General features: G+C 42.4%; 1 protein-coding gene across 1 annotated transcript in view; it reads right to left on the minus strand.

Moving 5' to 3' along the window:
- The window catches only part of LOC147710327 (uncharacterized), a 104,323-nt gene that overhangs the window by 37,689 nt on the left and 45,175 nt on the right, over positions 1–21,459 (minus strand). Inside the window, exons 4-6 of the mRNA XM_086919981.1 lie at positions 10,852–11,016; positions 6,397–6,600; positions 1,433–1,559 (exon numbers count right to left, since the gene is read on the minus strand). Of these exons, the coding sequence (XP_086776107.1) occupies positions 1,433–1,559; positions 6,397–6,600; positions 10,852–11,016 (496 nt within the window). The remainder of the gene's footprint in view (positions 1–1,432; positions 1,560–6,396; positions 6,601–10,851; positions 11,017–21,459) is intronic.

Genomic DNA, 21,459 nt, shown 5'->3' on the forward strand with positions numbered 1-21,459 from the left:
TTAATCTTTCTCTGTGCACGTTCTCTTTTATTATAGAATTATCTCTTGGTTTATTACTTATGTAAATACATGTATAAAGATATGTTGAAATTCTAAACTTTGTTATACTGTACATTAAACAGGCCGACCTGATTGGATTTTTCTCAGCTCTGATGGTTTGTTGGTGCTTACTGTATGATATCCTGTAAATGTGGGCTAGTATTACGTATTGAATTAACAATACAGATTCAGTCTTTGTTTAAAGAAAATTAATTTAACTGAATGTTATAATTGCTTTATATGGTATCTGAGTTTCAGCTGTGGGACGCTTTTTTGCCCAGCTTGGTGGCGTATTTAGGATGTGTCTGAGCAGTTCAGATGCCACGAGTGTCCCAGTAGGGGCTTGAGTGGCCTTTCCGGAGGCAGATGGGCCTCTCTTACCTCCCTTTTACCAACTGGGCGTAGATCTCATTCCCAGTCTCTCGCTGGGCTGGCCCATTAATGTATGCAAATTGGGTAGGGTGGCTGAGCAGAAGTGGCCTCACTTATATCAGGTATGGTTCACCATTGTGAACTAATCCATGCACACAAAGCCCTGGCAATTTTGTTTTTATTTCCATGAAGATAAGAAAACGTGCCTTTTTTAGAGACACCCCCATCCTTCTTTTCATAATATCCCCCATCCTTCTTTTCATAATACTGAAAACACTGAAGCAGTCGGAAAATGTGGGCCACTTTTTTTAGGGTCCCCGGGTCTATGTTTTATCCCAATCCTTGTAAATCTTTGTTACTAACAAATAGAATGCATGCGAATGAAAAAGCAGCCTCCCTCTTGGAATGTTTTTGCAATTAAGTTTTATAGAAGCACAGGCACACACGTGCAGCCATTGTTACATGTTCTAAAACCCATTTAAAAATGTCGGATGCTGGCAGTGCCAGTGCGGGCTGCAGCACACTGCAAGTGGCAGCAAGAGACTGGTAGCCTGAAGAGCTGCCAAGCCCTCACAGGATATAATGTATAATATATAAAATATTATATTATGTACTATAATATATATTATAGTATTAGATATTATATAAATAAAGCAGTCCTAGGCACTTTAGGGGTTAATTTTTGGCAGACATGCATTCTGTGCACAAGCAGAATGAGGTCACCCAGAGTACAAAGGGCCTATGACTCAAATGGACCTATCCACTGTATAAATTGTGGTGGGCGAAAGCAAACTATGAATGGCAAAACAACAGATCAATGGATGTAAAATGCCGGCAGATGGCAGGATAAGTAAGCATATTTTAGTAAAATCAAAAGATATTGTCTAATTCGAGACCTAAAAAGACTCCAGCAGTTAGTATGTGAGCCGGCCCTGTGAGATGGGGTTAAAGGAGAGCTTTAGCTCCCCAAATGTATAGATTAGGACTTACATCAGAAGATAAAGTAAGCCAAACCCCTTGCCTTTTGGCACTCTCAGGTGGCTGATCTGCCACTTCAACGGTGAACTTCTGCGCTTTCAGTCGTCTGGCCTCCTTGAAAAGTTGCAGGAGTACCACCGCTCGGCCTGAACACTCCTCATCAGTGCACCCTAAAACACAGGTAGAGATTCAGTGGCATTATCAATCAAAGCATCAACATCATTAGACTTACTCTCAGCAAACAAAAGACATGATGTGTAAAATAATGACCTTTCTGCCAACTCCAGGTCACATTATTCCTATGCTCACATTTGTTGAGAACCAAAACCCCCAATGTGATGTCCTCATTGGACAAGGGGATTTTGACCGAGTCATTAATGCACCACTGAGAATATCCAAGAGTCCTCACAAACCACATAGAACTGTTTTAATTGGCCAAGGGTCTTGGGTGGATGAACGTAATAATAGTAAATAGTCCAGAAAAAACAAATATTACCAAAAGCACAAACATTTAACATCTGGACAACAGGGTCATGTTAAAAACAATATTATAGAACAATCTGTTTGTTTACTCTGTGGAACCATTCTCTAAAGTATGTCCATTTGGATTGCGCAAGCCACAACGTTACTTTGTTCAATTTTTAAGTAAAGCATATCACTTTCATGTAAGTGGGCACCCAGATAACTCTTCTCAGTTACATATTCCTCACCAACTATCAGGCCTGCTGGGGTTACATTGGTGCACTAGGGGATATCCTTTCCTGGGAGCTTGCACGGCCAACAGACATCCAGCAAGAGCCACATGCCCTGTTCAATGAGGTCTTGTATCAGGCCTGGACTCCAATGCTATAACTATGGGTCCTATATCGTACTTGGTAAGGTCTTTCTCTTCAATTTGTACAGCTTAGTTGACATGTCCACTTCCACATTAGTCTGTTAATCAAAGGAGGAGGGACTAGGGGCTAGTTATGGTCCAGTACCCTTGCTCCATGTAGTTGTCTAAATCTAAAAAGTGGGCTACTCTTCCTTTAGGGACACAATTAATGTCCACACACAAAAGGAAGAGGAGAGAACTAGGTTCGGATCTCACAGAAAGAGACAAAACCTAGACTCCTCTGTTCTCTTCCCTTCCTTTTCTGTGTGGACATTAATTGTGTCCCTATAGGTACCGGAACACACTTTTTGGATTTACACTTCCGCATTAGCCCATTTCCTCAGATCCCCAAGCCAGGTGTGTTGAACCAGAGCTCTAGAAGATTTCCGGCCATAGCAGCACGTCTTTTGGCCAGAATAAAAATTACGTCTATGAATTTGGGTGCATAGTTATTTTTCTTTGTTCTATGCATTGTATCCAAAAGGCATTTCATGGGTTAAGGGCACATTACCTTCCTAAGCAAGTCTTATACTTCAGCCACAACCTGCGCCCAAAACTGTGTTATTGGACACAACCATACCACATGGTAAAAGTCCACCTCTGATTGCATACATCTAGGGCATTGCTATGAGGCACCCCTAAACATTAAGCTTATGCTTTCTGGGACAAGATAAGATAAGTAAAGATAATTAACCTGCATATATTTTAGTCTAGGTTTTATGGACACTCTCTCTGTATATTCCAATGACTGCACCCATTGTCTATCTAATTCTGGGTGCAGACAATTACATGACAGATTGCAATAACATTACATTGTATAGTAAAGTAACTGATTTCCACCACACCCATGTTTTAGTAGAAGATGCAGTACCTCGGATTTCCGTGGTTCATTTTGATCTTGGATACAGACATGCCTTACTAGTTTGGCAAATACACTGGATGTCCAGAACTGACACTGTTGTATACCATACATGGCTCTTGCACATGCGTAGAGTGCAATTTTCAAACATATCCTCCATCGTTGTTAAGTCAGCTTTTGCCCATAGTCTCCTATCATGTGTGGCACATATGCTTTTATATTCTGGTGCACCCGTACTGGCATATCTGAGGAATATGTGGGAAGCTACCTCCTTAACTGCAAATATTTATGCCAACAATATTTGGTCACCTCTGCTAGTTTATTCAGTTTGGTTGTAGCAACGGCTGCGCTCATCAACCAGTCTATGGGTGTAGTCCCTTTAGACCCTGTATGACATCGTTCCTCTCTATATTGGGCCATTGCAACTGAGCTGCCGCATAGTATATTTCATTGCTTGAGGCACACAGGCCACACTCGTGTAGGTGGCTTTTTGTGTTTTACGGAGGGAGACCCTTTTCCTGCCTGTTCCCCTTATTAGACTGGACAGTGCACTGTGAAATCTTTCCAAGATCCCCTTAGTTAACTTTATAGGTAGTGCTACAAAGAAGTTCAGCAATATGGGCAAGATAGCATTTTGGATATGGCAATCCTTCCCATTGGTGAAAGGGGTGGTGTGATCCAAAACATGATGGACTGCCACGTCATGGCTAATACTTTACCCAGATTACCTTTTATAGGATCTTCCTCTTTGTAATAAATGTTCACTCCCAAGTACGTGAAACCATCAAACTTCCTTTCCAATCTGGAGGTTGGAATTGCCAAATGGTCTACCTCTGTCATGTGTCTAACAGGGAATAGGCAAAGCGTAGCCCAGTTTCAGACTTGAAACAACATCCAGTCTGTCTACTAGGTCAGTATGTTTCTTTCTCAATTCTATGAGACGCTGTGGTGCTTCAGGATCATTTACGGTGTGGGTTTCTGCCTCCGAAATACATTGGTCAGATTCAGTTATGTCTTTTGTCAGCCTGAACTTAACACTGTATGTGGTCTTGACTCAGAGTCCCCACATTACCACTTTAAATGCATCCCATTCTAATGTCCTGTCTGTTGCAGACCCCATATTCTCATTTAATTAATGTGTGACAGTTTCACTAATAGTGGTTACAAATGAGGCATCATGAAGTAATTCAGTGTTCAGCCTCCAGGTGGGGATCTAAGCAGGCAACCTGCCCCATAACTTTATGATCTTAAGTTGGATTTGGTCATATATTGTACAACCTAAATATTTTTGCTCTCATTATGAGTAGAGGGCTAAATGCCGAACACCGTGCAAATCCAGGAATTTGAATTAGGAGTTATGTGATATTTATCACACTCACAGTTTTCCCCTGATAAATTCCGGCAGGTCAAACCTGCCAAAAGCTACGGGGGAAAAGGACTAGAAAAAAGGCAAACAATGCAGACTGGAGAGTTATGCTACATTTTCCTTTTAAAAACTCAGAATAGGAGGGATTTACCACATGTGGTAAGCACCCCACCCTTTTTACGGCAATCTCGTAATGAGGGCCTAAGTGTTTACGTTTTTTCGCCCCGGCTTATCATTGAATAAAAACAAATCTAATCTGGTGTGTAGGTGATCGATTGATCTTACCTTGCACCATACACAATGCAAGTAACATTTTCTGATCTAGATTGTAAACCAATTGAAATACATTTTGTTATGCAAATAGGATTATGTGAGACCCAGAGTATGTAGTTGGTCATAGTGGTGTTCATTTTTAGCTCGGGTGTAGAGACAGGTTTAAGTGTGTTGCCTATCTCATATATACATATCTCCTTACATAAGGGCACTTTCAATCAGCCTTCTTCATACATTGGCCTGTTCACGTTTCATACAGATTTTGCTTCGGCCCGCCTCTGCACAGAGTATAGGGTAATGACTCACCACACTTCAGCCTTTGGCTCTCTTCACTGTGAGTGACATTTGCTCATCCATCTAAAAAGTATTTCACTTCAGTTCCAGGACTGATGGGCTGTTCTTTGCTTTAATTTCATGTATTTTTAACATTTATTTTTGTGATGGGTCATTTAAACTAGTTTCTTTTGCAAATATATCCACATCACATATTTAGGTCTCGCCTACCAGACAGCACAAGCTTTCTGTTGTAGAAAAATGTATTGTCTGCTTATAGTGGTTGTAGAGCCCATGGACTGCTTACCATTGGTTGGCTTTATTGTCACTCTCATGTGCTCGCTTTTTATTCATCAGCTTGTGTGGGCTTTAATTCCTCTTCTTGTGGTTCTCCCGCCACTGGAGCATGGACGCATTACTTGTGTCCTTCACTGCTCACTTTTGAAGCACTTCTTTTTCCTTAGTGATTTAGCACTGGGCAAGAGTACATGTTTTATCAAGTTGTCACTGCAAGTACTGCTCTTCCTCCCTCTGCCAAGCTCCGTGTTGCACTATGCACTTCTTCTCCGCCCGCTCTTTCTTGAGCTCACACTAGTTTCCTTCTCGCTCAAGTAGCTTTCTAGCCTCTGTGCTTCCACCTAGTGTTCCACGTCCCTCTATGTAGCCCGTGTGCTTTTCTACCCAACCATGCTCCATGTTCCTCTCGCACCTGTGTTGCTCTGCCCCCACACTGCTTACCCCACCCACACCCTCTGTGTTGCTTCTTCTCTAATGCCTCCTGTGTCATTTCACCCACCATTATTGTTTATTTCCCCATCCAGGCCCCCTGTCTTGCTTCTGGCCATGACCTCCACAGTGCTTTTTCCCTCCCCCATTTTGCTTTCTTCCCCATTAGTGCCCTCTGTTTTTCTTCCCCTGACCTGAGCCCTCTGTGCCACTTCCCCACACCTGAGCCTAAAAAAACAAAAAAAAACGTTTTCATCTACTTTTTAATTTACTGATCCAACTTACATTGCTAAATAAAATGGAAAAAAGTGCCTTCATCATTTTGAAGGCGCATGCAAGTGTGTTGCCCAGGACTTCAAAAATAAGGCAGGCAGCCATATTACAGCTGTACAGCATCCCTAAAAATCATTAGAAAAGCCAACAGGTCCCAATAGTGAGACTTGTTAGTTTTGCCAATGCTTCTTACTTTTTGTTACCTTTAAAGTTTTAATAACTTTTGAATATATTTGCAAACAAATTGTCTTTGTCAATGCTTCTTGTACTTGCAACTTCTTTTGGGAGTCCACATAGCAGACTCGTTTTTTCTTTTAAACAATATAAGCAATTGTATCTCCTGGTATGTATCTTGATGCCCACCTGGAGGTTTGAGGTAGGTCTGGAGGCACAGGCAGGGCGTCTTGTGATATGATGGGCAGCAAAGGTTGGCAGCATCTTGATCCCCAAGCAGCTGAACCATGGCCAATGCAAAGCTCTGCAGCTGCGCATCGTGCTCCTTCCGCTCATCAGGCATTGCATCCATGACGGTGCCCTTTGCTTTGACGGTCTTGCCAAACGAGAGACCTACAGGAGAAAAAACACGTGTCCCAAAGACAGATGCACATCGATCAAGGTTCTTTAAAGGAAGACTGATCAGGGTGGGGGGTGGGACTATATGTGCTATTTGTTGATTTTTGTAAAGCCAATGCATTACTTAGCATCTGAAGTGGGCCCTGCGTGGTCCGTTGAATGGGAATTTGCCTTCTACATTGCCAATAAAAAGAATTAAACCATAAAGGAAGACTGATGTAATGTGTCACCTGTGGTCAACCAATAGGAACAGCTTAAAAAGTGACATTCAAAGAATGCCCATATACTCTCTGTAATTAAGAGGTGAGCAGTATCTTGTGAGTTTGCATTCCCTCCATATCCGAACTGGTGTCCGGAATGCTGCGAGTGAATGATGTAGCCGAGTGCTGTTGCGTGGTCTGGAGAGGAAGTTTGGAGAGACCCACAGCTGGAGGGAGAATGGAGTCCTAAAAGAACCAAACTGCTGTTGCTGTAGGCATTATTATCATTTTCTTTGTTCCTTCTGCTGCAGCTTTGCAGGGTGGGGTGGGGCTGCTCTGACGACAGGAGCATGGGGAGTGGTAAGCACACTTTGTAAGTGCGCATGAATGTTTAGCCGGCCATCTCGGGCCAGCCAAACATTCATACGCACTTTGCATTGCAGCGCTGTGATTGGCTATGTGGAGCCTGGGTGTGCTTCCTGTTCTGGAACGAAGCGAGGGACTACGGAGGAGAGACGTGGCGAGGAACCAGCGAGTAGATACGTTTTTTCTTTCCTTTTTTGTTACATCAGCTAACCATTTGCCCTCCGCCCGCCACTCTTGATCCGTGCCAGCTGCCCCTGATGAAGACCCTGCACGCCAACAAGATGCCTCTACTTCTCAGGGAGGCCCCCTCCACACACATTCCCATATATATCTTTGAGGTGAACAGTGAAATATTAGGGTCTATCTCAGAAACGCTTCCAAGAGGACTCAATCCTTTTGTGGTATGCCACTCTTCTTATCTTTCGAAGTCTGGATATGTTTCTTAGTTGTGGGCTAAGGTTATTTCAGTGCTGTGAATTCTGAGCTCCACATTTTACCTCTAATTTTTATTTAAATTGAAAGTGTATTGAAATATCAGGTTAATCTTCTCTTATCCGCAATTATGGCCAAGGGTGTAAGAGCTTTAGTAGGTATTAAGGACTAATGCTACTGTAGACCTAGTAGATGTGCACAAGCACTTGAATTTGATCCTCTGATCCACCAGGAGGCAGTTGAGTATTGTAGGGCCTGAGTTATGTGATATTGTTCTTAAGGCCAAGAGAGAGTCTACTTACTTGATTTTGTTGACCCGGAGGCTTCTGTATTTCTTCCTTTGATGCGTGCCATAGACTATATTATGCTAACTTAGTCACCCACAATCCTCCAGGAAACGAACTTCAACCAAGGTGCCACATAGGCTTTTAAAAATGACAATTGTGAATCAAATTTCCACAGGCACCACTGAGGTCATATATTTGTTATCACTGAGCCAAACGTTCGAACTATCTGCTCTTCCAGTTAACTTGCTGAGAGTCGGGCAGATGGGTCAGATTCATTTGATCCAACCCAAATAGAAGCAACTTGCGACCTACTTGGTTTATACCTTATTGAACCCAACTTGGCTTTCCAAGTGGTGGTTATTATGTAAGCTTTATCTGCTGTGGATTCTTTACCCACATATCGGTTTATGATGTGATATAGGAGCCCATCATTTCCATAGATTCATATCCAAGAGCCCTAGAGCCCACCTTCTTTCATTTTGCAGCCTGATTGTTCACGCTGCTATCTTTAAGTGCTCTTTCTCCTTCAACACCCTCAATATCTTGAGTCCTGATGAAGACCCCAGAATAAGGATTTAATTACCTTTACCACAATCAGGGGTCGAAACGTCGACAGCTTCTTCATTTTTTCAAATGCAGACGACAGAGATTATCTACCGGAGTCTATTTTCTGTTTTGTTTGTTGTGATTAAATTGCTATTGCTAGGCTGGATAGGTGTCAGCGTTGTCTGATGCAGCTACTGTTTGTTGCACATTGCCTTTCCTTTCCCATTACCCTCACTAGCACATAATTCCTTCTGAGCACTCTATCCTCCCTTTCCGAGCACCCTTTTAAAATGTTTGACAACTTTGCTGTCTTTGATTATCAAATGGAGACTGTGCAAATAAACTCACATTCATGTGAAATGAACATATAATGTTTTGAACTATCGAACTGTGTGTTTCGTTAAGTTGGTTACGACTGTGACCACTTTGTATAGTACTTCCAGTTCACTTATCAGAGCTAAAGAGGTGAGTTGGGACTGATATAGCATATGATCGCAGGATGATCCAAGCCCAGGATGTTGAGACACCAAAACACCATGTGCTGCTAGGGCTTATATGACCTCTATCACAGGGACCCGCCTTGTCTCACCCTTTGGTCCCACAATAATTTTCTATTTGTGGTGTATGGTTTAGGAGAAGAGCAAGATCTTAAAACAACAGAATGTAGGCTCCTACACCTCTGCTTACTTTCTGTTCCTGGTCAGAGCACCTGGCTCATTCACTGCAAGACTTTGGCCCTTGTTCAGTGGCCGAACCAGGTCTTCCCTATTGTGAAAGGGCAATTGATTTCTGAGGGATTCCAATAGGGATGCCAATACAGAGTAAAAGCCTGATTGAGAGGCGGGGTGCGGTATGATTGAGGGGGGTAGCGTAAATCATGCCATTTCTACCTGAGGAAGCATATCTGCTACTGGTAGAATTACAACTGGATTAATTATCCACACCAGGTAGCAATAGTTTTACTACAGTAATTCTGTATGGGAGGATTTTAGTAAAAAAAGGGGTACGGGAAGATGTAAATAAGGAAGTATTAAAGTACCAACTAGTAAGTGAAAATGAAAGCAATGAAGTGTGGAAATAAGAAAGAATTAGGAAAGATGGAAGTAATGAAGAATAGAAAAAAGGAAGAGTACGGAAGTATGGGATGAGGAACGATTTAAGAACAAAAAATTGAAATAAGGAAGATTTAAGGAAGAAAAAATTAGACGTATGAAAGGAAGGAAGGTTCTCATCAACAAAAATAAGGAATAATGGAAGCACTAAAGATTTAAAAAGTAAGGAATAATGGAAGCATTGAAGATTTCAATGAGGAAGTGTAAGGAATGATGGAAGTAAAAACAATGAAAGGAAAGACAAGGAAGACTGGAAGGAACAGTAAGGAAATATGATGTAATGAAGGATTTAGTAAGAAAATGTAAAAAATGATGAAAGTACACATGGATTAATGGAAGATTGAAAGGATATAAGAAAGGAAGAGTCCGGTAAGATGAAGGCAATGAAGGATGAAAGGAAGGAAGAGTGGAGAAGGATGGCTCGAGAAAGGTAAAGAAAGGAGGACGCAAAGAAGGGTAAGGATTCAAGTACACAAGAATACATAAGTAGGGAAGAATTCAAGGGAAAAAGAGTAAGGAGGTGTGAAGGTAGAATTTCATTTGCCATTCTGTTTGTATGAACAATTGTACTTAAAACACACTGGAGACTTAGCATTATTTCACATTTGCACGTATTTTAAATGCACTTCCATCTTGTTCTTCCATGTGGTACATGGCATATTTTAGCCAAAGTATAAGCATGGCCTCACTCTGAACCTGGCAAGAAGCACAAATGAGTGAAGTCAGCAATTTTACTTGAGAATGCTGAATCTAGTTTTAAAGGCTGTCTCGCATTCGTGCCACAAGAAGGGCCCAGGACCCACTCATTAGTGGCAATCTGTACGTTTTATCTCACAGATGTTCTTTCCTCCACTAGTCTGCATTGAAAAATGTAGCACCGAAAGTTATGGATTTTAGCATAACATGCAACAACTGACCAGGAGGCGAAGCTCTGGCCCGTTGATATAGCACTATGCCTTTCGCTAATGTTCATGCTTGCTGCCAATTTTACATAAAACATGTTAGACTTCTATGAGCTATCCCAGGTGTCAGTTTTTTTTATACAAAGAAAGAAGTAATGAAGAGGAAGTGGAATCACGATGGAAGGAAAGGTAGGCAGCATGGAAGATGAAGAGGTAGGGAAAAAAGGAAGGAGAGAGAAAGGAGGGAAGCAAGGAAGGAAGCACTAAATAAGGAGGGATGGAGAGTGGGATAAAGGGATGGGCAGAAAATCACCAATTTAAATGTACACACCACGAAAGATAAATAGTTTAGAAATGCATAGCTATCATAGGGGAGGGAAACAACAATATCCGCTCTTACCACAAGCATTGCACAAGAGGAGCACTTGGCCGGTGGTCGGGTCCCTTCTGCGACGTGGAGAGGGTTGGGAATTGGATGTTTTGACACAATTCCCTCTACGCCCTGGATTAACAATATATGGTGACTTGCAGAGGTGGCAGCAAAATGCAGCCCCTTTCAGCATATCTGAAACAAAATTCTTGATTACTCTTCCACTGATCTAACTTCTAATAAAAAAACAACATCTGGAAGTCCTCAATTAGATTCTTCACTCACTACACACAATAGCTGGTAGACCTCAATATGATTTTCATATGGACACCTCATCTTGATTTTTTATTCGGCACACACAACGCTTGCAAGACCTCAATTGATTACTTCATGCAGAGTAGACAACAGCAGGGAACCTCAAGTCCATTCTTCACTAACAATACAACAGCTGAGAGATCTCAATATCATTTTTCATACATAACACTCAACAGCTGGAGATCTCGCATTGTTTCTTCATTTTGCACACACAACAGCTGCAAGACCTCAATTAGTTTCTTCATTAACAGTACACAACAGCTGGGAAACTCACTATGATTTTTCCTTCACAACACACAACATGTGGAAGACCTCAATTCATGTCTTCATTCTGCACACGATATAGCTGGGAGCCCTCATGATGATTCTTCATTCAAGAACACAAGAGCTGAAAGACATCTGTTTGATTCTTCAGTGTCGACAACAGCTGAATGAGCTATCATTCTTCATTCTGAGTATACCACAGGTGGGAACCTCAATTTGGTTCTTGAAAGTACATGACAGCTGAGTGCTCTCAGATACTTCATATGGTGTACACATCTGGGCAACTCTATTTGGTTCTTTATGGAGGACTTCAGTTCGATTAATTTAATTCCCTGCCAGCTGCGGCGCCTGTAAGGGGGTTTAAATAACAAACTCCAAACCAACCAATCACTTTATCAGATGAAATACCAAATCCTTTGAGAGTAAATCCAGATGCCGGTAGCAACACAGTAACATCAAACAACAAGGTGGTTACCCAGCCCCGCGAAACCCCTATGGAGGACAGCAGACGGCTAGTGCTGAAGTCAACAAACCAAAGTGGAATTTGTGACTGTTTCCATCCTGACTGTAACTTCAAAGATCAGCAATCGCAACCACTCACCAGGATCACTCACCAACTTTGACTGAATGTGATGCCTCCGCTCTTGCGACAGTGACGTTCCTTCGCGTTTCTAACCCTTCAATATTCCAGGCCACGAAAGCCTTAACAACTAGATGGCTTCAATCAATCTCATTTCCGACAACTCCCAATCTTTAATCATAAATTCCAAATCAGACCCGATATACAGACTGGATCTATCACCCAATGAGGAAGGGAAGGATGTGAATCACTTTCTACTACTGGCACAGACTTGTCTTGCCAGCTCACGTCCACAACTTCATGACCCAAATAAAATCACTCCAAGCCTAAGTGATCTCAATGATTTATCCAGTGCTTCAGGAATGGGAGCAGTAACTAATACCTTACCATAAAAACATCTTCCCTCCATACAGCAAAGAAACCCATCTAACAATTTCCTGGACATACGCTTCAATTTTGCAGCTGACCCACTCATAACCAAGTGGGCCAAAAAGGAGAAAGCAAGCACTCATCAACGCTTTTTTGAAACAGGGTTTCACACTGTGATTAGTAGACTCCAGGCTGACCTATGGATAGTGGCGGCTGGTGAACTTTCAAAGTGGTGAGGCGTAAGACTACATCATGAATTTACAGGTGTGAGTGTAGCGAGCAAGCACAACTGTCCCAATGGGACACAAGGGTTCTACAACAGGGAATTTTGTTTAAAAAATGCCCAAAAGATGCATCTATATCACAACATATCTCAGATGTTATTTTAAGGTACTGCAGCAGATTTCTTCAGTGTTCCTAAAATACACTTCTGTGACTTCAGTCTCACTGAAAGCGTTGAAAAAGCCTCTCATCCCCAAAATCTAGGATACTGATTCAAGCTTCAAAAGAGGACGAGAGAAAACAACATGTTTTTCTATTTGATTTCACACCAGCACATATGCATTTTTGAGGTGGCAGGGTAACTGAATTGTGGCTTAGAGAAGTGAAAGAGGTAACTAGTGAAGGGGGAGGGTTCACTAAGTTTTACTGCTATGTGCTAATCAGACATAAGAGTGTGCGATAAAACTTCATTTGTCACAAATCAGTGGCTTAAAACTTGCACATTTCCGATCATGGAAAGCAAAACTAGCAAGTAGGCTGAGGAAGTATGTACCTCATATGATACCACACATCCGATGAATATTAAACTTACTTGTACAAACACATTGCATCCTATTACAGCTAAACAACTTCCACGGAAGCAATCTGTCAGTTAACTCATAAAAGCACAGTGAAGAACCCATTGACTTATCCCCAAAAACTGGTTCTCTCCTGCACTGGGCAGGGCTCTTAAGTGTTTTAGAAAATATTTATAAAACATGCAACTCTCGTAACTACTTTTACAAATGTTCGGCATTTCATATATATTTCCTAGAGCTGAAAATGAAGGTGAAGCAACCAGGGTTTAATATTATGCTCACTTTCGAGCAGCCATTTCATATCAGCATAAATGGCTCAGTTCCCAACATTGCTAAATGTGAGTGACATACGCACCTAATGCCAACAAGGGCAGTAATACTTCAGCAAACACAACAGACAGACCTCAGCCAATCACAAGCGGTGTCTCTAAGCCTCCCTCACCTACACGCAAAGAGAGCTTCTGGCTTGCCTTAGATTTTACCTCCCATTGGCTGCTTTGATCCAGAGAGACCAATGCCAGCACTCCTCTGCAACCTCCTGCACAATCAATCAGTGCCAGGTAGGTGACCCACTGGTTGGTTTAGAATTGAGGTGACCACATTTAGAAACCTTTCCAAAAATACTTAGAACTGTCCAGTTGTATTTACATTCAATTCTGGTACATTGGTATTTTATTATAAATGTTAGACTCCAAATACCGGAATGCAACGGAAAAATCGGCATAGAGCACTCTATTTAAACCAAACATGGTACAACGCAGGTTAAATTCATCATTGAAATATATGGCATATTATAACACACACACACACTTATATTTACACATTGCTTCATCAATAGCTCATGCACGTTGCAATTGCATTGAGATAGAAGCTATTTCTGAGAAAGGGTCATAAAATAGGTTAGTATTATTGTTGGCAGAGGGCAGTGCTAGCCTGCAGCAACATACTATTTAAACCATGGTGCTCATTCTTTTCTTTTTTTTTTTTAAATACAAATTAAATGGTGGTCTGTGGTTTAAAACAGGGGTTCCTGATCGTCCTTCTCAAGCAGATACCTTTGAAGCGGTTACCTACATAGCAATGTCTTAATGATTGTGCAAGTAAGGCCTTCAGGAGTTTGTAAACACCCTAACCTCAACATTCTGATGCATGCACACATTGTTTGTCACTTTTTTAATTGTTTGGGTGACTGCTCTACACATAATGTTGATTGATGTTATCTGTGATGCCACCTAAGGTGTGTGTAGTCAACCCCCAAATAAAAAAGCATTTTACCCTATTTCTTTTAACATACCAATGGTGGATATGAACTGGAATTATCCCAAGGTAACTCCTTGCGGTTTAGTTCAGACTGCCCGCACCCTCCCACCACCTCTTCCTCCTCTTTCTATTCCGCAATGGCCAGCAGCCCGGGTATCCCTGGAGCCTGCCTCATGCTGTATCTGCCCTAGTTTTAGAAAAACAAGGAGTCAGGTCCTGGGACATGTAGTTGGTTGGACCATGGGTAACAGTTATGAAAACACAAATTACCAACTACACACTTCTCTAGATCCTTCAATTTAAGGAAAAAAACCAGTGGTACTTCTAGGTTAGTTGGGTATATTCCATTCGTACCCTTTTATTCTATTGTGTTGAATTTTTCATTGTTTCATGTGTGAAAAGGACACTGAACATTTTGACAATTTACACATAAATACAATACATTTCTACAACATATATACTATACAACAATTATATATACACAATACTTCATATTTATAAAGCGTGTTTTACTACTTACACTCCCTTTAAGACAAAAGTCGCGTTTTGTACTAAAGGTTTAAATAAACAACAACCAAATGTAAACAGAATTTTTCAAATAGACCATAAATCAATTCTTTGGTCTATTGGGCAATTGATGTCTATTTCCTTTTTATGCCTTATCTGCCCTATCTGCCCTAGTGACACCAAGCACTAAATTTAAAATTGAACAAATAAGCACCAATCTTCACGTTTCTGCTGTGAGATGGGATTTTCTGGGATTGAAGCCCAACACTACATATTTTGTAAGGGGCCACATTTGCAGCCAGACAGATGCGGAATTCTGTCACCATATGAAGCCACAGCTGTGCACTAGTAATTCCTCGTGTGAGAATAAAGAGTGCTGAAAAGAAAATCGAGATGCTGCTCCTACGCTAATTGTGCTTCATTGCAGTGTAGAGAAATCTTTGTTTTGTTATGACATTCAGGCTATTGGGCTCAGATAGGTAGAAGGCTAATGCATTTATAGACTGATTTCATGGTTTCCACCTGTAACTCGCACAATGTGCTCTGGAGCAGTTGCTTCAAAACGTTGGCCTCTGATGACATAATTACTAACACAATGCACTTCTAAATAAAGGATTTCACACGAGATGTCAATTTGGCAACTAAATGCTACTTATGGCCCCTAAAGGTCGAACGGAGCTATCACGCACTTCGGGATTCCAGCCACAAACTAATAGGAGAACACGAGCACAGTTAAACACTGCTAATCGCTTTTATAGCTTGCTGAGAGATGAGACACGCGGTACAAAAGGGGGTGGTGATGGATGGAGCATCTGAATCAATCAAACACTCACACCCAGTCCATCCATCCATCACCGTTCTTTAGCCCACTCTGCCACCCCAGTTCAGACATGGCTATATGCAAATCAGTCTGACCCTGTGCCTCATGGGAACAGTCCAGCCCGAAATGCCAAGTCATGTCTTCCCTTGACCGGAAACAAGCTTCCGAGGACCAGTTTCTGGCATTCCAGCCGTCTTCAGCCCGGCTTGCTTGAATCCAGTGGCAAAGTGAGCAAGGGACTCACGTCTGAGCATACCCTGCCACACCTATGGCGGCCAAAAGCGGTACAAAAGGGGATGAGACAGGCATATGCATTTTGAACACTTTATTCTGGAAATATGTAAGTTTTAATTTCCCTTCGGAGGTTAGAGAAATCATGGCACAGCTTCTTTCTTTTAACTTTAACCTGCCCTTGTTTGATTGGTCGCAGGGTAGGGTGCGGTTAACAGTGAGGCTTGCGAACTGTGATTGATGTGTAGACCTGGCCTCTGCAGAGCTGATGCAGACTGCGCCCAGGGCTCACTTTATTGGTGGGGGAGATCCTACAGCAAGGAATACAAGGGCTTTGCCGAGCTGGTGATGTCACGAGCCTCAGGGCTGTGAGCTCGTCAGCCCGGCAAATCTAGGATTACTGGTGCATGCTCAGAGTGCATAATTTGTGCCTGACATAAACCTGACTTACGAACGCTGCCTGAAGTCACCAGATAGCCTTAGGCAGTTTACTGGCACAAAGAATTTTTGAATCCTAATTGTACAATAAAAATCACAATTAGGGGGAAGAAAAAGGACAGGGGTGTGGCCCCTCCACCCATATGAAAGAACCACCACTGCATTTGTGGGCACGAATGCAATGAGCATAATTGACTCTTATTCAATTCTACAAACCTCTCGTTATGCAAAGATTTTCAGATTATTCCTGGGAACAATAGCGATCATAACACCAAACAAATCACCTTAAGATGGAAATATGATCTTTGGACAACCAGCAATCATTGGAGCAATACCACCTTGACCCTGATACATTCCCCCTCTCTTGATCAGGACGAACTGATCAAGGTAGAAAAAATGAGTAACAAGCAGAAAATAAGACAATGACAGACTAAGTGACACGAAGCGGCCTGGTCTCAACTCTATAATGCAGCAAGATCAAAAGAAATAAAAGCGTTCTGGGCGCTGGACGGCCATGGTACTGGACTACACAGCCCGCCTTTGTTTTCATGTTCCTAACAAAAAGTGGTATTTTCATATTACTAAACTTTACAGAATACATCACATGCATCATTATCCTTACAACTCCGACCTTTGTCATTTATGATCTATGGATTTCGAGGAAGGAAATTTGTGAACTGTTTAAAAGCTCCAAACTCTCTAGGGTTGCAGGACTGAATGGGGTACCTATGAACATCTTTAAACTAGAACGTGGCCTTTGAAGCCAATTGCTTGTAACCCTATTGTCATTGTCAATGATTCTACGCTCAGGTCAAATTCCTCCCTCTTGAAGAGGGACCATTATTCACCTGATATATAAAAGGGCTCTACAGATGACCCATGAAACTACCGCCTTATCGCACTTTTAGATGCTGATGGGAAATTACTTAATCAAATAATTGCTGATTTAAAGGCAAACTGACAATATTTTTAGATTGAGCTTACTGTCCCCAATCAAAATCTCAAAGTCATATGATTTACTTGTTTTAAGAATGCCTGCACTTTTTATCAATTATATGTATTTATGGTGTGCTTGTGTCTGGTACTTTTAATTGTAAAGAAAGAATTTTTTTTTTCAATACAATAAATCATTATTACATTAAATATGCCAGATTTCTATTTCACAGTATACAACAGCTGGAATCCACAATTTAATTTTTCATATAGAATGGAACACTAAGTTGATCCAGGCACCGTCTGAAACTGTGATCACTACTATTGGTGAACAATGCACAAATCTATCTTACCAGTCACAAGGAAGAACAATAGAATATGCAGAGTAAATAGGAGATAGGTGAATAAGGCTGATGACAAGTGCTGAGATATTGCAAGGCTGTAAAAACAAAAATTGAAAAATCAGTGAGAAAACACTGGAACCTAAAGGAGATGTTCAACCAGAAAGGTAAGGTACAAAGGTATTTGAAACGGAAGGACTCAAAGAAAATGTTAGGAAGGATGGAGGTTTGTGGCTCTTTAATGAGTGAGAGGGAAAGGAATAGTGCCAGAGCTCTGAAACTATTACAAAAACAGCCAGGTGCATGCAAGCAAGTATATTTTTTTAGCCATTTTTTGGGAAAATGTCTTGAGTGAAGTAATTTTTCATACCATGAGTGGAAAATGGTTTGACCACTTTCTGTGCACACTCCACATTCGGATAACAAGCTGTTCACAAACCCCTCGAGTGTGGTGGGTGAGAGGGCTATAGAGGTTACACTGAAATAAAGGAGGCCAGACATAGAAGCATCTCAAAATGAAGTAGAAGAGAGATAGGCTTCTCATCGCCAGACTACAAATGCAAACAAATAGCCAAAATAAAAAGTTGATGACTGAGAAAGGTCACTGCTCCTGCACAGTGACAAATGCGGGCGCAGCTTGAAAAGGAGATAAAAGGAATTACTGAAGAGAAACCAAACTAATTGACAGCTTTTGGAAATGGCCCTTTTGCAGGGTTATCCCTAAACTTTTTGCTTTGTCCTCCTATTTTTTCCTGACCTTCTGTTGTTGGTTTTAGGACTCTGGGAACTTTACCACTGCTGATCAGTGCTAAAGTGCATATGCTCTCTTTGTAAAATGAGTAAGGATTGGTGTTTCCATGATTGGCCTATTTGATTTATGTGTCAGTCACTAAGAAAGTGCACTGCACGCGTGCCAGGGTCAATAAATCAAATGCAGTTGGTGGGCTGAAGCACTGGATTGTGCCACCCACGCAAACAGCCGTAAAGTGTAACTCTGGCCTGCCATTGCAGAGCCTGTGTGCAGTCTGGGACTCCCATGTCGACTTGGCAAGTGCACCCACTTGCCAGCCCATAAATCTTCCCTTTTCTACATGTTAGTTACCCCTAAGGCAGGCCCAAGGTACCCCTGTGGGCAGGGTGCATTGTATGTGAACGGTAGGACATGCCCTGGTTTGTGTGGCATGTCCTGATAGTGAATTACAGCCAATTTTGTTTTTCACAATGGCAAGTCTACCTGTTCCCATAGGCCAGAATGGGCAGTTTGATCATAACATCTTATAATCCTAACTGACCCAGGGAACATGGTAGAAAAACAAATTTTGTATGGCTGAACTATAATAATAAAATACATATTTTAGTGAAATTGGTTTTAATATTCTATGTTTTTAAAATACCACTTTTAGAAGGTAGGTATTTTCTTACCTAACTATCCAGCCTGCCTCTGCTAGGTTGTGTATTGCGTGTCTGGTTTGTGAGTGACAGGGGCTGGGGTGCCTCCAGGAGACAGGGTGAGTCAGCACAGGGCTGAATAGACGCATCTGCATGTAGAGTGTTGGGAAGAGTCGCACCTGGGTATGAATAGGGCTGTGCCTGCATTCCACAATGCTGGCTCCAACTCCTGTGGTGTGTCTGAGGACCCTGGCCCATCCTGACAAAGAAGAGAAGGAGTCTTGTAAACAAAGTGCTCCAAGAATAGGTACAGGACCCTCTGCATTCAGAGGACACAGGATTTGGTGGTATAAATATTGGGGCCTAAAGCACATAATTTTAGAACTCTTTTGTATCAAGAAGACTGCCAAGAAGAAGAGCTGGAGAAGCTGTGAGGAGGAACTACCACTTTGCTGTATGTTTTGCTGTGTTGGCCTGCAGTGGCTGCTTCTGTCTTGGGCGGTGAAAGGACTGGACTGAACTTTCTGCAATATATTTTTGTGAGTTTCTCCAAGGGCTTGAGGTAGAGCTTGCCCCCTGTTCAAGAAGTCTCAGGAACATCAAAGACTTCAAGCTCTTCTGCCCTCAGCACTGGGAACTGTGTGTTTTGTGCTGCAACAGTAGGAAAGCAACTCGACGACATCTACGACGCCGCTGCCGACCTCGTGTCCTGACGGCATCCCAGGGGGCACCGCGGCAACTCCGCACCGCAGCCCTGGTCTCACTGACTACGCCTGCTGATGCCACCACTGAGCCGCTGCTCACACCGAGTCCTGTAGGCACCGCACTCCACACCACTTCACTTCACGGCGACGACGTGGTATCCCCGACGACGACGCTCCATGCAGAAATCAACGCCGCGACTTGCACCGTGTTTCGAGGGTACCGCTCGGAAAGTTACACAACGCACCGCCCTCATCCCGCACCTCAGCCTTGGCCTACCAACGCCAGTGCCATCGATTCAGCTTTATCAGCCGAGTACAGCGCTTCAGCAATGACGACGACGCTGCTTGCATCGTGACCTGCCGGCACTGTGACAAGCACCACCTTTATCTCGCACCGCGACCATGGTCTCACTGACAACGCCATCTAACACCTCCACCGAGCCTCTGCTGGCACCGCACGCTCCACCGCTGCACTTCGCACAGCAGCACCAGATGCCTGCGCTCCTGACTTCCACAGAGAGGAGTTCGATCTTCAACTCGTGTGACTTTGAGGGTAACGGCGACTCCTGCACAGACCTCCGGAACCAACGCCTGCGGACGCCGTGCTTTCGGAAGCTCAACGAGAGGTCGCCGACGCCCGCATTTCTAAAAGGTACTGTTTGCGGGTATTCCCGACACCGTAGCTGGCCCGTGACACCGCGGTCAGACAGAACTGTTTGGAGTTGTTTGCTCACTACGCCGTGATAGCCCCGGATGGAGCTATCGACATCAAGGAACTGTTGTTCAAGGTTATTTTGATAACTGAAGATTTTTAAGTACTGTACTGTGGATTTTTATCGTTTTGGTCTTGTTTTAAGTATATAAAAATATTGGATATTTTTCGAAACTGTTGTGGTGTCTTTTTGTAGTGCTTACACTGTATTACTGCGGGTTGTGTGCAAATGCTTTACACACTGCCTCTAAGATAAGCCTGACTGCTCGTGCCAAGGTACCAAGGGGGTGAGCAGGGGTTATTTTAAGAGTGTATCCCCTTACCCTGGCTAGGAAGAAGGGTCCCTATTTGGACAAAGGTGCAAGCCCTTGCCAACTAGAGGCCCCTATTTCTAACAACAGCGAACAATTTATTAAGATTGTTCTAAGCTGAACAACAGAACAGATCCAAGCAGTGATTTAGGACAATCATTCTATTTCTGGAGGAAAAAGTAAATCTGGAGGAGAATCTGCCAGGAGAATTTCCTTCACCAGAAGGATAATACATGGTGCAAATTCTGCCAATTCGTTCTACTTCAGATGTAGTACTTCCTCAACCAAGTCAAAGATTTTTATCAGCCAAGTTTAATCCACACCATATGATGGATATTAAAGACAGATGGGTCAATGAGTTGTCATTTATCAGTTCAAAAAAGAAAACTGATAAAGAGGAGAAACTAAGGAAAGCATAACAATATATGAATACATGGATAAAGAGACAATATGAATGATGTTGTAGATCGCACCAGTAGAGTTAGCAGGGGTGTCCAACCTTCCCTGTAGTGAGAGCTACTTCCGATCAGTGAAACTCATATGAGCTACTGAAAGCCAAGCCACTTGTGCAGTGCTACCAGACACCTCCGCACCCAGCTTCATTGACTTTAAGCCTAAAGTCCAAAGACCCAGATACTGTGGTTTGAACAAAATACTTTAACTA

The sequence above is a fragment of the Lissotriton vulgaris genome, chromosome 5 (assembly GCF_964263255.1).
Source record: "Lissotriton vulgaris chromosome 5, aLisVul1.2, whole genome shotgun sequence".
Classification (NCBI taxonomy): Eukaryota; Metazoa; Chordata; class Amphibia; order Caudata; family Salamandridae; genus Lissotriton; species Lissotriton vulgaris.